Here is a 19,259-nt window from a genome sequence, read left to right as displayed (position 1 = left end):
GCTCAGATACCCAGATTGCATGGTTCTTATACTTAGGTTCCAACCTTGGTTTCATCAACTCAAATGGCATCATATTGAGGACTGAGCGAGCAGCTAGCTTTTGTCTCTACACATGCTGCCTCTATTAGCAGCAGTCACTGCTAAAAGAATCATTAGGCAATTTCTTGGTTCTTCAGGTGAGGGAGACATTTGAGCCAAGGGGCAGCCAAGATCTTGGCTATCCTAGTCTCTTTTGTTTCGCCCTTGGCACATAAAAGCATGTCAAGAAGGCCCGGACCTTAATCTTGACTGCAACCCAGAGCTGTGGGAGTCGGGAAAGCACTTAAGCTTCTCAGCTTCATTTTGCCATTTTGTAAAATGAGGCTAGTACCCAGCTCAGAGGGCTGAAGATTAAAATAATGTATAATTTAGTATCTAGCACCCAATATAAAAATGAGGTCCTTTCCCCAACCGTGTAAGCTTTGGGTTCTTTAATAATAGCTAAAGAACTATTAACTATTATTAATAGTTCTTTAATAATAAAGAACTATTTAATAATAAAGCCACAGAGAACTACCCCCCTGAAATAGGCTTAATGTTCCTGCAATCCCTTGACATTTAACATTTTTTCAACCCTGGATCCAGGAAAAACATTACATGGGAAATAGGTCTATAGAGCTGTCAAGTATTTCTGTCCTTAAGGATACAGAACAGAGGACAAATTGAACAATCTCTTAGTCTTAATACCAACCTTAGGGACTATGAAACAGAGGAGATTCAATCACTCCCATCCACCCTGACTACCTCCCTTCCTCCATCTCCATTTCGAACTAACAGAATGCCAAGTCTTCATCTTAAAAAGTGCAGTAACTTTTTACATAAAATGTGACCAAGTAACGTGCAATGACTTTATGTGAAACCAACAACAGGAACTATACAGCTGGTCAGGTGAGCTTCAGAGCTGCATTTCTTCACCAGGATCATCGTTGCTTATTTCCAGAGGAGTCTGAAGGAAGAAAAAAAAAAAGCTTGTCAAGTGGGTCTTGTTTAGTGTTTGCTAGGTGTGGGGCTGAGGTAATTCCATGTTTCCCCAAAAATAAGACCTAATCGGAAAATAAGCCCTAGCATGATTTTTCAGGATGACATCCCCCGAACATAAGCCCTAATGCATCTTTTGGAGCAAAAATTAATATAAGACCTGGTCTTATTTTCGAGGAAACACGGTTGCTCTCCTTGCCGAGGGCACGCAAGGGTAGCTGTTTCCAATTCTGTCACTTACTGATATCTGCGATCTCAGTTGGCAAGTGGGGCTTAGCAATATGGGAGCTGACAAGAGGCAGTGAAAAGAGAAAGGTCCAAGGTCCAGTAGGAGGAGAGAGATAAGAGACAATCTGCCACAACAACCATTTTACAGACCAGTGTTTATCTGATGAGGGAGAGTTAAGTGTGGGTTGCTGGTGTGGGGTGATTTAAGAAATGGTATTGAAGGCTGAGCATATAAAATGTCCCATGAGCACAAGAGTGACCTGCCCATGTCAGACAGCTTTGACCCTGGGCCTGCAAAATCTTTACCTCTACACCTTCAGTTTATTTGAAAGAAATTGAAGAACTTAAAAAGAATAGAGACTCTTAGGAAAATATGTATAAAAGGTCAAAGGAAAGACAGGGAACTCTCCCAACACTAAGTAGACAGTGAATAATAATTGAAGTACGTAACTTTTTTAATAAAGAAAAGGGTATTTGTTTCCAAAGTTACTAGAGTTGGATTTTGATGCTCAGTTCATTTACCTGGGAGGACACATTTCAAAGTAGGAATAGAGAACAAAGTTAAGGCACACTTACCCCTCCTGGGGGATACTTATATCCCTTCCACATTGTTCCTGCAATGAAAAGCATCCATAAGACAACAATCATTGCGGGCTTCTTGCTCAGCTGGTGGTGTGTTCAGAGGGAAAATGGTGTTTCTCAAAGGTGTGTTCTAGTCCCTGGGTCCTGGGTACTGGGCTGCTTCATTCAAGACCAGGTGGTGAACGGCCCAGCATGACAGCTCCTGGCTGAGGAGCTTTGTGGTCTAGTCTGAACTGAAATGGCTTGCCATGGCCATTTTGGGGGGCAGAGCTCAGATACCAGTTGTGACATCAGCTCTTGTGTCTTTGGGGACCAATCAGAGTGAGTAGCAATGGGATGGTTGGCCAGGATACCAGGTGTGTTGGAGCTAAAGAACCCTTAACAGAAGGGCCTTGTTTTCTGGTGACTCTTATGTGGTTAGGATCTAGCTGGCATTATATCTTTATTATCACCTGTCAAACTTTTGACTATTGGCTCTAGGCAATCAGATGCAAAAAAACCACTCCTATGTAAAACACAAACAAAACAAAAAATAGCCTGGATGAACTGGCTAAGATGCTAGGAGCAATTACTTTATATACTATTGTTAGGCTATTCAAAGAAGAAAAATCTTGCATTTTGCACAAGAGCACAGTTAAATCTTCATCCTACAGGGTAAGCTTCCTCACAATGTCCCTGAGGAGGGAAGAGAAGGAGGATGGGCTGTTATGCTCATTTCACAGCTGGAGGAACTGAGTTGTAGTTTCAGTGGTTTGGTCAGGATCGGAGGGTGGCAGTGACTCAGCTACACGAGTGCCCGGTGCCTCCATCCACATTCCCACGCCCACAGAGGGCCAACTGCGTTGTGCCAATACTCTCAGAGAAATTCCGGGGCAGATGGAGAAGAAAAAGAAAAACCATCATGCCTTGTTCTTAGTGTACCTGGGGCTGGGGCTTGATTCCCCCCCTCCCTGCCTCCTGGAGTAGCTTCCCAGAAAACCTGTTCCTGTCATTGGTAGAAGACTAAGACTCAGAGTTAAGTTTCTTTAACTATGGTATATCTTAAAAACAAAACAAAACAACACCACCAAAGACAACAGGTCTGAATGAAATGGGGTGGGATGGGAGGAACCCAGGAGATGGTTTGCTAAAAGGATGCTGCGATTAACGTTTGCTGTAGGCAGGCTGGTCTAGTAGAATAACCATAAGAGGCCATTAAGTCCAGAGATCTATGCTTGCATCCCAGCTTCACAAACAAGTGGGTTTCTATAGCCTTGGGGAAACAGGTGAGGTCATTGCCACCAGTATATCTTTGTTGACTGGTTCATTATCTTGCTTAGGTGTTAAGTTGGCATTTACTAAATGCTAATTGTCAAACTTTGCATTAAAGGCTTTACAGCAATTACAAAATGTAATCCTCACAAAAATAGTAAGAGACTGAGATAGAAACTGAACTTCAGAGAGATGAATCTTTCCCAAGGTCACATAGCTAGTAAGTTGTAAAGTTAGGACTTGACCTCACATTCACGTTAACTCCAGTTTCAGGATCTTCCAAAAGGGGCGTTCAAAATGCTGGTCCAATTTATTATAGAGTCTGTGAGGAGCAAATAAGTTAGTAAATTGGAACAGTCTTTGAAAAGAATACCTATGAGGTGGGGTTATTAAATCTTTGAACTTTGGCCTGCTGCCCTCAGCAGTGCTCTGTGAATTTTCTTTCCCCACCATCTATGTTCAATCATTTCCCCTTCTATAGTTTATTATATTTTCCAGAGGAATATACATTCTCCACTGAGATTTCAGGGTGTTACCAAGTTTTCTGGGGAGGGAGGAATCCAGCCCAACAGACCTGACCACCACTCACAGTTGTAGGTCTTCATCCAAAGCCTTGCGCCTCCTGTGTGCCTTGCTCTCCTGAACAGGCCGCCTTTCTTTCCACCTCAGAGTTGAAGGCTGAGTCAGAAAGAAATTTAAAGGCAGACAGGGCTGTACTCTCTGGCCCAGTAGGTGACTCTCTCTATCTGTGACTGGAAGGGCTGCTGAAAAGTCCCATACAAGGCCCACATTCCCACCACTGATCCACTTGGCCTGCAATCCAGAAGTCAGGCACCATAGGGAGCAGACCCCTTATAAATTCCATGCTTTGAAATAAGTTACTAAGGGTGAGGGGGACTTAAAGATGTCCCAATGGGATGGGAAGTAGCCTGGGAAACTTTGTTCCCAGTGCATCCTGACATCCAATTAATAGTGAGACCGCAACTAGCTTTCTCATTTGGCCAGAAACCCCAGTTGGGAGGGTCAGCCAGAGCCGGGACTGGCTGACCACCAGGGGTTTACAGGCAGTGTCATTACTCACCGCGAACTTTGGAAATGTGCCCATGTAACATGCAAATCCCACAAAAAACATCCAGCCAAGCACAATCATGACAACGATTTCTAAGACACAATTGCTCAGTGAACGACTCTTCCCCAAGATCCTGGCAAAGGAGTGTGCTCATAAAACCCTCAGTTGGCAGAGGTCTTGCATGTCAGTTTCAGTCCTTGACTCCAAGGGATCCGCAACTCCCTCATGGAGATGTTGGAATCCAGTAGGGCATTGTGACATCATTGGTCACATGGCCCATACTCACAACAGGTCCGATCAGGCCACTCTGTTCAAAACCCTCCAGGAACTTCCTCTTTCAGAGTAAAAGCCTAACAAAGACAAACGCAGCCCCTCACATCGGAACTGGTCCGACCCAACTAGGTCTCAGCGTTGTTACCCGACCTGGCACTCACAGCTAGGCTGTTACTCTCCTGTTGGATATAACAATGTCACAGAACACCAACATCAGACAGGGTCACTCAGACTATGACAAAATGAGACAAAACAAGGCCACCTCATAATTTTGTCTAAATAGACAAAAACAAGGTCATTGTGCAACCCACGAAATGTCAAACATCCTCTTCTCTCTGCTAATATGAGTGACTGCTGCTTCTTTATCAATTACAGCTTTATCCTTGCTCTAGTTTGCCCATCTTCTATTTTTTGAGATACCCAACCATAGAATTGTCCCTGCTTTTTGATAGCTCCCGATCCAAAGCGAAGCTTTGTTTCCTTAAACCTGCCCCCGAGTCACCCAAAACTCAAATCCTGTAATCAGTTCTTTCCAACACTCTTAGTGAACTATCCAAAGGTTCTCTACATTATCTGCTCTCCCACAGCAAGGGGTAATAAACCCAACTTGTTTAATTGGGGGAGTGTTCCAGCTGGTCTCTGGCTGGAGGGCATTGACAAGCTAGAGTCAAAATTGTCTACCAAGCCCCACAGTGGTTCTCAGACTTTATCATCCAGGTTTCTTAAAACAGATTGTTCAGCCCCACCCCCAGAGTTTCTGGTTAGTCTGTAAGTCTCAGGTGGGGTCTGTACTTCTAACAAGTTCCCGGTAATGCTGAGGTTGTACCACACCGGAAGAATCACTGCCTTAAACCACTTGTGGCTGGCTCCCTCTTACTTCTCGGATTTACCCTATTTCTGCCTCCTCACTTCTTACTTCATTCGACTCCAGCCACACCGGCCTCTTTGCTGTTTTGAGCCTCTCCATGCTCATGCTTCTCTTAGGACTTTGCTTTGAATGCCCTCTATATGAAACACTCTCATCTCTCAAGGAGACCTACCCTGATCTCCTTACCTTGCCTTTAAAATTTTTTGTCTCATAACAATCGCTTTCTAACATGCAGTCTAATTTATTTACTATAGTTATTGTTTTGCGCTCTTCCTACTAATAAAAGAATGACAGCTTTAGGACAGCTGATATTTTTGTTAATTTTGTTCACTTCCGTATCCTCAGACCTTGAAAACTATCTAGCAACTGGTCAATGCTCAACAAAAGTTTGTTGAATGGATAAAGTCTCCTTCCAGCCTTTTGCTTTCTTCTCCTAATTGAGTCACAGCATTCCTGCCTTTGGCTCTTCCTATTAACACAATCACCCTCCCACCACCCCAACATCTTGACAGTTAGAAACATCCAGCTCCTGTGAGTTTTTAGGCCCAATGGCTCAAGCCAGGGATACAAAGCAGGGAACCCACAAGTCAAGGAGCCCAACCGATGCCAGCATATTGCTTATCTTCACCTTCCTTCTCCCGATGACCTTATCCAACAATCTACCTCCTCTGTTGTTTTCAAACTCTTTCTCACCTGGATTTTTCCTCTCTCTACCACCAACATGTTTATGACACCGCCTCATAAAATAAACAAACAAACAAACAAATAAATAAAATAATTTTTAAAAGGCGCACCCTCGCCCTGACGCCACACACCCTCACAAGGCTGTCCCATCTCCCAGGTCTCTGACAACACTCCTCCTGACTCCCCTTCCCTTTCTAGCTCCCCGTAATTTTGCTTTTGGAGTTTCATTACCTCTCCCTTCCTAAATCCACCTACAATATTCGGTCTTGATATTTTTTGATACTGCTGAATTTCACACATCCCAGAAACTCTTCCAGAACAGCGAGAGCTGCTTCCACTTCCCTTACTGCTTCTCGGGTCCTTCCTCGCCCTCTCGTCACAGACGTTCCCAAGTTTGCTTCCAGCAGGCCGGGTCGTGGTTCCCTAACGCGTTTCTGTCGGCGCTCAGGGCTCACGCTGCAGCGGTGAAGGGACTCCCGGCCGGAACGCAGCGCAGCCCCGCGCGTGGAACGCGGGTGACTTTCGAGTCTGGGAAGGGGCGGGGCCTTGGCCCGCTCGGGAGGCTTGGTCCTCGGCGGCCGCCGTCCGGGAACCGGTGTCGCAGAAGGTCCGGGGGCTGGGGTCCGGCCACCTGGCTCCGGAACCGGGCTGGAGATGGAGTTCGACTGCGAGCGTGTGAGACGACTCCTTGGCAAGGTGAGGGCAGCCCGGCGGCCGGGCCTGGGGCTCCCGGGTCTTGGGGGCGTTTCCACCCCGGGCCGAGCTTTCTCCTCGCGGTGTGTCCCCGGCTCGTCCTGGGGCGTGGAGCGCGGGCGGGCTGGCCTGAAGTCGGCTGCGGGAACAGCCCTGGCTTGGCCGCGGGCCTCCCCCTCCCCAGGCCGGGGCTCTGGCTCCGCCCGCAGGTTCGAGGTCCCCCAACCTCCACCCAGAGTGAGCCCTCATGCCTCCGGCTTCTCTGGGTCCCAAATACCTGCCTGTCCCTTTGGCCACGCCCCTCTCTGCTGAAATGGCCTGTCCCACTTTTTCTTGACCTGCCGTGCTCATCGTTTGTAAGACACGACTCAGCTGTTACTCCCGGAAAATAGAATCACTCCCTTCTCTCTACTTGCTTTCGGAAGGATCGATTATCACTTGATGGAGTAGGTATTTATTTACAAAACTTAACTCATGCTTCTGAACTCTATGACCCATAAGACGGTGCTTCTCCTCGCCCTGTGCCTGAGGACAACGGAGGTGCTAATAACCGTGCAGTGAATGAAAAACCTGAGTAGATTTAAGTATGAGGGCAGCGCTTGAAGGCCCACAGGAGATTCTCTTAGTGTTGAAAGGTTGAGTGGGAGGGTGACCCAGAAGTCTGATCTGCATTTCTGGGTCATGACTGGCGCCAGTTTCCGGGTTAGGTCAGGCTCTCTGAGTCCCCAGCAGTGTATGTAGTCGGAAGGAAGCCCACTTTTCACCAGTTTTCTAGTTAAGTGATTCTTAATGTTTCTTACGACTTTCCCAGCGGAAACCATACATTTATGACATTTTTTTTTGTTGGATTTGTCTGTGTCTTTCTTTGTTGTGAGAGATTTTGAAGCCTCATGATTGAAATGATTTATATGTAATCGATTTGAATGATTTTATCTCCTGTGACAGGTATAGCTCTTGTAGGAAGAGAAGTATCATCACGCTTAGAATTTCAGCCTTTCTATCTCCTCTTCAGACAACATGAAATTAAAAGAACCATTCATTCTTACCAAGTTTGTTAATGAGTGTGATGTATTATTATTGCCCAGTGGGAAGAATTGTTAAAGTTGATAGTAGAAAAAGAACTTAATAATTTTGGTGGAACTGGAATGAAGGAAGAAGACAAAAGAGAGATGGTGATTTTCTCAAGGATGGGAGTAGACTAGCAGAGAAATTTTTTCATCATCAGTGCTTAACAGAATCTGGCACATAGGTGCTTAATATTTGTTGGATTTGTAAATTAAGGAAACCAGTTAGAAAAAAGTCAGTCTGGCTAATATTTTTAAAGTTCTTTAGTCCTAGGCAAATAATGTAATAACTTAGTATCTAGAAATAATTTTAAGCTGAAAAATCTGTCCACAATACGTTAAAATTAAACAATTGTATGGAGAAAGTGAAAAATTTTATTGAAAACAAAACACAATAAATATTCCAATGTAAATAAATATTCCAACTTCATGGATATGAAGAAGTCAGCTCTCTCCAAATTAATCTAGAGAGTCAATGCAATTCCAATCAGAATTCTAACAGGTTATTTTGGGAACTTTTCATGCTGATTCTAAAATTCATTTGGAAGGTCAGAAGGCCAATAATCTTGACATTTTTATAGAAAAAGAGTAGGTGTGGAGACTTGCTTTACCAGATGTCAAGATTAGTAATTAAAATTTAGTGTGGTATTGATATAGGGTAGACAAATTAACCAGTGGAACAAACTAGAGAGCTTAGAATCACATTCACACCTGTTTGGAAATGCAATATAAAACAGAATAGGCACTGCAGATAACTATGGAAAGGAGAATACAGGAACAGATGCTTGTCCATATGGGGAAAAAATGAAAGTGGATTCTTACCTCTGTAATGACAAGTGGGGAAAAGAGAGAAGAGGACACACTGGAGTGGGGATTATTCAATTTATTTATTTAGCAATATCTAATCAATTTAGGTAGCAATGTCCAATAGCAAAAGACAAAGACAATTAATAGAATATGTTATGTCAGAAAGTAAAGGTGGTTAAGACTACACTATATACATTGATACCAATGTCATGTTAAAGGAGTACACATACATATAAGTTTAAGAGATCCCAATACATGTTTACTATTGACCAAAAATCACGTGGCTAAATACACAAATAACATCAGTAGGAGTACCCTAGTTATAGGATAGTAACTATTACAGTAGATACCACAAGCTCACCAGATCGGGGTGGGGAATGGCACTGGAAAAGTCATAAATCAAAACCTTGCCAGGTCTGTAGCTGAGAACCTCAGGCGTCTCCCACACGCTGCTTGTTAGTTCCCAAGAATGCTGCTGCTGTTGTGGTCTTTGTTGTTGTTGTTGTAGTTGGAAGTTAGGACATTTTCTGATACTGCAAGCTGCATACAAGTTCCCAAAGATGCTAGAATGATGACAATTCACCAAATAAAAGAAGTCTCTACTGTCCATTGAGGCAAGTTCCCATCTCTTACTATAAACAATCCAGTCCTGAAAAGCAGTCCTGAAACAGCAAATCTTCTGAATAGCAATCTCTTGAAACAGCTGTCAGTCAATATCCATATGTCACCTGAGGTCAGTCTTATATATTTCTTTAGATGCACCCCAGAGCCAAGTTTGTGTTCCTGCCTCCCCTCTCAAGGAATAGTCAGTTCCGGGAGGGTTGGGCAGTTAATGATAAGAACATTGTACATCTGGCTGATGAAAATAATACCTGCTGTTTTTGCCTGGGACCATCAGCCCAACGCCTTTCCAAAGCCTGGCAACGTGCCTGTCACATCATCCTGATGGAGCTTAGCTACTTCTTCACTTCATCTGCTGATGTGGGTGAAACAGACAGAAAGCAACGTCATCTCGTATTATATCCCCTACTCGGGAGGATGAGACCAAAGGGGAAATTCAACCCCTGATCTCACAATTCTCTTAACCCTAAGCTAACCATCACCTTACAGCACAGACAGAACAGCAACATCATCTCATATCTCCCCTGCTCAGGATGAAACCAAAAGTGGGAATTTACTCAACCCCTGATCACAGCACAGAAAATCACCTCACTTGCAGGAACAGATAAAAAGCTAATAGACAAAAGCTCACATCAACCAATGAAGGCAAATTTTCTTCAACATCTACCCTACAGCCTCTTACTAAACTTAAGAATTCCTGTGCATTAAAGATTTAAACGTAAAAGACAAACTTTAAAATGTATAGAGATAAATGTAGGGGAAAATTTTTATGGACTCAGAATATGCAAACTTTTTTAAACAAGACATAAAATACTTAAGAGACTGATAACTTTGACTACATTCAAATTAAGAACTTCTGGATATCAAAAGACAGCATCAGGAAAGTGAGTCAAAATACAATCTTAGAGAAGAATTTTGTAACATATAACTGGCAAAGTATTGATATCTAGAATATATAAATTAGCATCCTACAAATCAGTATTAAAACCAATAGAAAATTGGACAAAAGACATGAATAAGCATTTTTTAAAAAAAGAAGAAACAGGGAAATGAATGCTCAATCCATTAGTAGCCATGGAAAAGCCACCATTTTCCCTCACTAGACTGGCACAAATTAAGATAATTTCAGATGATTTGGAAGATGTGAAAGAATTGGAACTTTAAACACTACTGATGGTTAAATGCTTATTTAACCATTGTGGGGAACAATTTGGCCTTATTTTATTAATTTTATTAATTTGATTATATGTGTTGTATGTCCCTTCTACATCTTGGTAGTTACCAGAGAAAATTCAGAATATATGAAACGAGACATTTGCAGAATTATTTATAACTAAAAATTAGAAACAACCCAAATATGTATGCATTGACAGAAGGATAACTTGTTGTATATTCACATATGGAAAACTACTATGTAGCAGTGAAAGTGAATGAGCTACGATATGCAACATTACAAAGTGAAAAAGTATCAGAGGTTATATACAAAATTTTATTTTAGTAAAACCAAGAAGCAAAACTAAACAGAAATTAAACAATAAACTGTTTTTTAGGGATACACACATGTGATAAAGCTATGGAGGGCAAAAGCAAAGGAATGTGAATACTCAATTCAAGGGAGGCAGTTGAGTGGGCAAAAAAGGTCTTCAGATCGGTGTAAAGATATTGGAAAGGTCTGAGTTGTGCGGTACAGTAGCCACTAACCACATGTGGCTATTTAAATTCATCGAAACTAGATAAAATTAAAAATTGAGATTTTGAGTCACACCAGCCACATTTCAAGTGTCAGTAGCCACATGTAGCTTGTGGCTCTTGTATTGGACAGCACATATAGATCTTTTCCATCATGGTAGAAAGTTTTGTTAGCGCTGTTCTAGATTGTATGTGGGTGGGCTGGTGCACGAGTGTTTATTCTTCAAAATGTGTGTACCTGTTTATGTATCATTTAGTTTGTATTAAATATTAAGTTTAGAAAAATTCTTCAGTTCCCTAATTCCTATTTCCCACTCCCCTGGCTGAGTTACCTTGGATAAGTGGCTTAGCCTAGATTTGCTTACTAGTAAACTGATAAGATTGGACTTGATCTGGAAGATTCCTTCCTGCTAAAAATTTTTTTATGAAACGATGCCACATAGTATTCCTCAGTGTGTCCTACATTTGAGCACTGTCATACAAGAATATTCTTGGTGTTCATAAATATCAGTCTACTAAATAAACATACTATAGAATGTCAAAGTTAAAATTTTAGTAACTTACCAATTTTTCAGTCTTACTGATTTTTTGACAGTATAATTGCTTTTGTCTTAGAATCTAATGGATCAATTCATCTCTTCAGTGACATGCCTGTACTCTAAGCATGTGGCATTTATAATTATGGATATGTGTCTGAGGCACATTTCCTTAGAGACTATTGTACAGACTTCTCATAGGTGGTATAGGAACAATAATGGAATATATGTCTTAATGTTACACTCAGAAGGTATTCTGTTTCCTGTTAGAGTGAAACTTGACGTGAATATCTTTCAGGACAGATAAAATAGATGTCTTTTTTTTTTCAGGTGTCAAAAAGGCAAATCATGTTTTGACGACAAGTAGTAGTGACTTGGGTTTTCAAGCCCTAAGGAAGAGTGCTTTTGCCCTCTTTGGGTAAATTTTATAGCAGTTTTGCAATTAAATCAATTCTGTTCTATCTATCTCTCTGTAGCCATTAATAGTCACAGTCTTACAGGATGTTAAGGGTGTAGAAAACAGCTTATAATATTAAATAGAAAACAAAACAAAAATTGTTTTTGTTCATAATAAATGTATATTTCCGATGACAGCAATGTAGATTTTTTGTACATTTGTGTGTTGTTTGGAGTTGGGATGATTTCATTCACTTTTGCATACCCTGAATTAGGGACACTGAATCTGGGGCACATTTCACCCTGCTGTATTGTGGTTAATACTGATCAATTCTCAGTCCGGTGATCACAGATGCTTTCTCCATCCACTCTGCTCATGTAAATCTGCCTCTTTGCTAACTGGCACCCAGTCAGCCTACATTTATTGAAGGCATACCCTGTGTTAAGTGCTGTGGGGAGATACAGAGATGAGTAAGAGGTGATTCCTGCCCCGCGAGTTGTTAATAATCATAGGCTTTTTCTTCTGTCTGCCAAGTTCTTCCCCATCTTCAAATGACCTTGTAGGAAGAGAAGTATCTTCCCTCTAATTTTCTGTAGCATTCTAGACTCTAAGATGAATTGTAGACAGCTCTTCCTGGAAGCCTTTCTGTAACTTTGATATGCTTTATACTGATTCATCGTTTCCTGTCTGTACTTACATTGTGTAGTTATTTTGTTTACTATCTCACTTTTACATGTGTTAATCATGACAGCCTCATACACACACCTGTTGAAGTTGGTAGGCAGCAGAGCTATGTCTCTTTTGCAGATAAAAAGCTTCAGGCTCGGAGAGTGGAAACAGGATCTGTTAGCAGGCATTCCCCATTTTTCTACCAATCTCCCCCAGCCCTCGGCACCCACTCATCTACTTTCTGTTTCCATGGTTTGCCTGTTCTGGATATGTCATAGACAAGTCTTACAATGTATGGCCTTTTGTATCTGGTTTCTTTCACTTAGCATAATGTTGTCAATGTTCATCCATGTTTAGTATGTATCAGTTCTTTATTTTTATGACTGAATATTCCACTTTATGTGTCGTGTTGTATCCATTCATCAGTTGATAGACATTTGGATTGTTTTCAGTTTTGGGTTGTTATGAATAGTGCTGCTGTGAACAGTTGTGCACAAGTTTTTGTGTACACATGTTTTCATTTTTCTTGGGTGTATATCTCAGAGTGGAGTTGCCGGGTTGAATGGTAACTCTGTGTTTAATCTTTTCAATAACTGCCCAACTCCTTTCCAAAGCAGCTGCATTATTTTACCACTAGCAGTGGTATATGTATATGAGGGGTCTCATTTTTCCACATCCTCTCCACACTTGTTATTGTCTGTCTTTTTAAAAATTTTTTATTATAGCCTGTCTTTTGATTATAGTATGAATCCTCCAACTTCTTTGTTTTTTTTCCAGGGGTTTTTTGGTTGTTCTGGGTCTCTTGAATTTCCATATGAATTTAAGATCAGTTTGTAAATTTTTGCAAGCAAGAAAAACCAGCTGGAATTTTGATAAGGATTGTTAATTATTGAATCTGTTGGGGAGTATTGCCATCTTAACAATAGTAAGTCTTCTGATCTAGCAACAAGGAGTGTCTTTCTATTAATTTATATCTACTTTAATTTCTTTCAACCATGTTTTATAGTTTTTAGAGTCTAACTTTTGCATCTTCTTAAATTTATTCCTAACTACTTTATTTTTCTTGATGCTGTTGTAAATGCAATTGTTTTCTCAAATTCATTTTTAGAATGGTAATAGACGCTTAACATACTTTTTTGCTTTTATTTAATCCTTAGCTCAAGTCTAGGAGGTGGGTATTCTTTCTCTTTGGAAATGAGAAAATAAAGTCAAAGAAATTAAATGATGTTGCCTGCAGGGCAACCAAGGTAGTGTTTCTGGGAGTACATCTGGATGAATGAAGAGACGGTTCACTTACCCTGACTGCAAATGCTTGCGTGCTTTCTGTTCTCCCTTTGAAACCCAAGATGCAGTACCAGGAGGGTTGGAAGGGAAATTCAAGGTGTCTCAAGTGAATGAATGAGGTATTCAAGAATAAAAATTGGATCTTGAACAGTGGTGACAGTGGTAATACGTACTTCTTAAGACTTCAGGAGGTATTTGGAGTCAGTTTGATTTAGTGATGAAAGGCCCAGGTCCTGGGTTTGAGTGCTGGGTTCCCTATCTAACTTGCTGTCTAACTCAGCAAGTTATTTTGATTCTCTAGCTTTAATTTTCATTTCTGTAAAGTAGAGCAGTTATAAGCCCTGTCTACTTCATAGGGTTATTATTAAAAGGATTAAATCAAATACTATTCATGTTTGTAAAACTCAGAGCCCACAGCCTAGCACATAGTAAGTGTTCACTTAAATGTTCATTGTAATTGTTCCATTGCCTATAGATTTCTTATTATTCCATGCTCATTTTTCTCATTTCAGTACAAGTTCAGAGATCTAACTGTGGAAGAATTAAAGAATGTAAATACGTTTTTTCCACATTTCAGATATTCCATGGACACCTATGGTAAGAATCATATTCCCTAGTTTTTGCTACATTATATAAACTATTAATTATTTGTTCCTAGTGTAATGACCAGTGGGGAAAAGAAAGGGGAGGATCCCATGCTAGAGAGGGATTTATTGATTTATTTATTTAGCAATATCTAATCAATAGTAGAAGTCAAAGGCAATCAAGGCAATCAAAGAATACAATCACAAGATATGCACAGTAAGTAAAATGCAGTTAAGATTAAACTACACACACCTTAATAATGTGTTTCCCCGAAAATAGACCTAGCTGGACCATCAGCTCTAATGCGTCTTTTGGAGCAAAAATTAATATAAGATCTGGTCTTATTTTAATATAATATAAGACTGGGTCTAATATCATATCATATATCATATATCACATCATATCATAACATATGATATAATACCAGGTCTGATACTAATTTTTGCTCCAAAAGATGCACTAGAGCTGATGGTCTGGCTAGGTGTATTTTCGGGGAAACACTGTAACAGTGTTATACTAAAGAAGCTCACCAAACACTAGGAGATAACCCTGGAAAGGTTGGCTACCAGCCAGACCTCACCAGGTCTGCGTCTCCTGACGCTGTAAGCTGCAAGCTGCATACAAGTTCCAAAGCTTTCTAGAATGATGACAATTCACCATCAAGAGAGCTCTGTCTCAGAACTCAGGTCTGTCTTACATCTTTTTTTCAGATGTGCCTTACAGCCAAGCTCCTTGTTGCTGCCTCCCCCTCCAGGAATGGCCAGTTCCTGGAGGGTCCGGCAGTTAATGTGATAAAAATATTGCTTATCCGGCTGAAGGGCTAGTTCATCCAGACAAGCAACATCTACTGTTGCTGCTTGGGACCATTGGCCCAAGACCTTTCAAAGCCTGGCAACGTGCCTGTCACGTCGTCCTGCTATAACTTAGCTACTTCTTCACTTCATCTGCTGATGCGAGCGAGACAGATAGAAAGCAACATCATCTCATATCTCCCCCACTCGGGAAGATGAGACCAAAAGGGCAATTCTCTCAACCCCTGATCACAGAATTCTTTTAACCCTAAGCTAACCATCACCTCACATGCGGTAACAGATGAAAGCCTCACAGCACAGACAGAAAAGCAGCGTCATCTCATACAGTAAGCAACATCATTTCATGTCTCCCCTGCTCAGGAGAATGAGACCAAAGGGGGAATTTACTCAACTCCTAATCACAGCACAGAATTCTTTTAGCCCTAAGCTAACCATCACTTCACATGAAGGAACAGACAAAAGCTAATAAACATACGTCAAACAATGAAAGCAAATTTTCTTCAACATCTTCCCTACACCTAGAGAGCTACAAAATTATAGTTTCTCATTTCCCTCTTTTATCCCCTGCTTTTGCACTACCCTTTGTGACCTATGGTTTCTGAGGAAATTTAGGTTAATACAATTTACATTGTATTTTCTATTCCTGCTGAAACAAATTAGCACAAACTCAGTGGCTTAAAACAACACAAATGTACTATCTTACAGTTCTGTAGGTTAGAAATCTGGGCTAAAACCAAGGTGTTGGCAGGTCTTAGTTCCTTTCCTGAGACTCCGGGAGAGAATCTGTTTCCTTGTCTTTTTCAGTTTCCAAAGGTCACCCACATCCTTTGGCTCAAGGTCTCCTTCCTCCACCTTCAAAGCTAGCAATGTCGCATTTCTCTGACCATCCTTCTGTAGTCAAATCTCCCTCTGGCCACAGCCAGAAGAAGGTTCTTTGCTTTGAAGGACCAATGTGATTAGATTAGGCTCACTCCAGTAGTACAGGATAATTTTACCATCTCAGGGTCCTTAACTTAATCGCATCTAAAAAGTCTCTTTAAATAAAGTCACATATTCATAGGTTCCAAGGATTAGGGCACTGGATATCTTTGGAGGCCATTATTTTGCCGACCACATATATGGTTGATTCTAAATTATAATAACAAAATTTTAGTTATCCGGTTCACTTAATATAGAAGGTCTGGCTACCTAAGAAAGATTTTACCTTACTATCTTTCAAAAATTTCTGAGCACAGCCCACACTTAGAAATATGTTTTGTGTCATGACCCCATATACATATAACTAAAATACTATGGCTACTCAGTCATGTTCCCTTCTATTCTATTACATTCCATTTAAAAACAAATGCTGATTGAGATTCACTAAATTAATTCCAGGACCCACGAATTAGTCAAAATACAGTTTTGAAAAACTTCTTTTTCTACATGTGTGTTTTATATTTGAATTAGTTGGGGTTAAGAAAATGTATCTAATTTGGATTTATATATTAGAAATTTTGAGGAGTTATTTGAAGTATTTCTTAGGACTAAAAATACTTCAAATAACTCCTCAAAATATAGCTAATTTTATATGTGGAAGAAATGATCAGTTCTGGTCCATCTGTGACTGGCCTCTTTTGATTGGCACCTTGTTGCCTGGGATGGGGCTGTAACAGCTATTAATACTATTTAATGAATGCCAGATATGCTTCCAAATGTTTTATCTGTGTTATCTGGCATATTTTTTTTTACAACCAAAGCAGTGAGGTAAGTATTATCATCTTTATTTTTCAAATAAAGAGACCAAGGCTCAGAGAGTTGAAATAAATTGTTCAAGATACACATAGCTAGTTAGGGATGGAGTTGGGGTTTGTACCCATATCTATCTTGCCTTTTGCTTGAATACTGCTTGTCCTTTTACAGTGTCTTCCTTCATCATAGCCTGTCTAGAGAAAGTGAGCTATGGTGCCATTACACCTTCAAGCTGTAGGATTTATATTGTCAATGTATATTTTATTATTGAAGACTATGATAGTCACACATTATAATCACTTCTGTTTTGGGTTTTTGAATAATATGATTTGACAATAAGCATTTACACCTGTGGTTTCTCTACCACTTTTCTAGGTTATTCTGTATCCCTGAGTAACAATCCCTGTTCCACACCTCTTTCCATTTTAATTTTTGCCTTGGAGTGACCCCTTCACTCATTGTTACCTTTCACTCATATAGTTCAAGGTAAACATTTGTACTTATGGACACTCTTAGCCTTGAGTTTTGTCAGGCCTAGTTTCCTCTTTTCCCATCCTAATAGGTCATCAAGTCTATTTGGCATTTTCTCTTCCTGCCTAGATAGTATAGCTACTGAGGTACTAAAAGGACTACATTCTAAGGCAGTATGATAGTTTGAAGCCAGAGGTAGTGTTTTCTGTATTCAGTTCAGAGATTAGGGCATTAATTCTCCACAATGTGTCCCAGTTATTGATGAGTACGTTGAAATTTCAGGGATGTGAAAGTTGAAAAAAAAGTTGAGAATAATGAAATTAGAAAAACCAAAGAAGATAATTACTGATCTTTCTAAGAGGTCACTTTAAAAAATACCGCTAACATTTTCTTTTCTGATTATAAAAGTTATAATCTGATTTCTGAAAGTGATTTGTTACATGTGACAATTATTTAATAAGTCTCCACATTTTATAATTCTTCTTATTAAGGCCTTTCACATTATCTCATTTGATCTTTGTGACAACTTTATAATGCAGTCTCACTAACTTTATTTTATAATCGATGAAAACGAAGGTCAAAGAAATTAACAAAAAGTCACATGCTTCTAAGTGGGGAAGATTGGCCTAGAAGTTGGGATTTCAGTGTCAAAGTCCTGTGTTCTTTCAACTATCCTCTCTGCTTTCTAAGAAAACAACATCTAGTAATTTCCCCTTGTCAACATTTTACTGATTCCTAGCTGATGGTATGTAGACGTGTAGACGTTATGTGTGTTTCTGTGTGTGTGTGTGTGTGTGTGTGTGTGTGTGTGTGTGTGTGTTAGGTGCCATTGAGTCGCCTCTGACTCCTGGCAACCCTACTTTAATACTGTTCTTCCTATTGCTGATTGCACATTCTGTGGCTTTTTTTTTTCTTCCAGTTTTCAAAGACAGTTCCCAGAAAGACCTGCTAAATGTCACTGGTACTATTCCTGTGATGTATCAGGGTAAGTGTGGAAGTTGAGAAATTGTGGGAATTTTCTAAAAGAGCAGTTTAAGAAGAACTTAACCTTTGTTCAGTGCCCTAACATTCTCAGTGCTTTGACATGTGTGTGATCTCTACAGAACCTTATTGTGTATAGCAGATTGTCCCAATCTGGGACGGCCTAGATTAATATCAACACATTCAGTTATGTAAATATTGAGTGATAACTATGTGCCCACTACTCTGCTGGGTGCTGGGATACAGAGGAGAGTAAGACAGACATAGGCCTGCTCTGGTGGAGCGTTATCTCTCTTTTCTGTAGCAGATGGCAGGGATCCCCACCTTTTTCTCCATTACGTCAATGTTTTGTGCCTCTCTCTTTCCCACTATGTGATGTAGTATTATCCCCATTCTGTAGGTGAAACTGAGTCTAACTGAGTCTAAGCCTAGTCAAGTGATTTACCTAAGACCATAAATCTGGTATCGGGTTGGAACTTCAAACTCACAACAGGAAAAATTTAAAACACAGGGGTTATTAAAGCTCAGAGGAAGCAACACAGTCTCAGTGACCTGACAGGTCACCAAAATAGTTAAGTGTTTGCCCCAAGAGAAAAAAAAAATCACTAACTTTTCCGTACGTAACTCTTCCTATTTGTCCAGACCTACTTCCTCCATGTCCAGCAGGGCTGACCTTTCAGATACGTATCACAGGAGATTGCTTTTATAGAGTGGTTTGAAGGACACCAGTGAAGCGTTGGTTACAGTATGTTTTTCTGAAGTGGAGCCTGAAATTCCACCATTAAATCATTGTTCTTTTAAAATACAAATAATCCCAGGAGGGATAACTTCCAAAATCACTAATATACAGTGCTGTGCTTATAGAATTCATTTTTTTTTAACATGTAATAAGTACTTTATTAGTCACCTATACAGCTTCCTAGTAGTTAAACATAAATATAGGATAA

The 19,259-nt window shown here is 40.4% G+C and overlaps 2 protein-coding genes and 1 long non-coding RNA gene across 6 annotated transcripts in view; 1 reads left to right on the top strand and 2 right to left on the bottom strand.

The window, feature by feature from the left end:
* Positions 1–873: 873 nt before the first annotated feature.
* On the bottom strand, positions 874–6,205 carry MISFA (mitochondrial sheath formation associated). Its single transcript, XM_074336115.1, has 3 exons — positions 4,160–6,205; positions 3,668–3,756; positions 874–3,400 (listed from the first exon to the last, which is right to left on the bottom strand). The coding sequence occupies exons 1-3, from the start codon at positions 4,226–4,228 to the stop codon at positions 3,331–3,333; spliced, it is 228 nt and encodes a 75-aa protein (XP_074192216.1). The 5' UTR covers positions 4,229–6,205; the 3' UTR covers positions 874–3,330.
* LOC109436415 (uncharacterized) lies at positions 874–6,924 on the bottom strand. The gene is made up of 3 exons (XR_012497550.1): positions 6,204–6,924; positions 1,822–1,859; positions 874–985 (listed from the first exon to the last, which is right to left on the bottom strand). It is a non-coding gene; the product is annotated as an uncharacterized LOC109436415 (long non-coding RNA).
* UEVLD (UEV and lactate/malate dehyrogenase domains) overlaps positions 6,535–19,259 on the top strand; it is a 43,881-nt gene continuing 31,156 nt past the window's right edge. For 2 of the 4 annotated variants that reach the window (XM_019714958.2, XM_074336114.1), the window contains exons 1-3: positions 6,535–6,668; positions 14,245–14,329; positions 18,251–18,316. Coding sequence is in view for 2 of the 4 variants with exons in the window: in XM_019714953.2 (XP_019570512.2) it covers positions 6,627–6,668; positions 14,245–14,329; positions 18,251–18,316 (193 nt within the window). In the remaining 2 variants the exon portion in view is untranslated. Of the gene's footprint in view, positions 6,669–6,922; positions 7,112–14,244; positions 14,330–18,250; positions 18,317–19,259 lie in introns of those variants that run through there. The other 2 variants (XM_019714953.2, XM_074336113.1) reach the window with 2 other exon arrangements.

This window comes from Rhinolophus sinicus, linkage group LG06 (assembly GCF_036562045.2).
Source record: "Rhinolophus sinicus isolate RSC01 linkage group LG06, ASM3656204v1, whole genome shotgun sequence".
NCBI lineage: Eukaryota > Metazoa > Chordata > Mammalia > Chiroptera > Rhinolophidae > Rhinolophus > Rhinolophus sinicus.
Note: the sequence above shows the minus strand (reverse complement) of the source record. Positions and strands in the feature narration are given on the sequence as shown.

Bases quoted from the DNA above. Each gene is read 5' to 3' on its own strand.
- MISFA (XM_074336115.1), bottom strand. From the start codon at position 4,228: ATGATTGTGCTTGGCTGGATGTTTTTTGTGGGATTTGCATGTTACATG. The intron at 3,757-4,159 runs GTGAGTAATGAC...TTTCTGACTCAG, and splicing joins GCACATTTCCAAAGTTCGCG to CCTTCAACTCTGAGGTGGAA. The intron at 3,401-3,667 runs GTGAGTGGTGGT...TGCTCCTCACAG, and splicing joins TTGGATGAAGACCTACAACT to ACTCTATAATAAATTGGACC.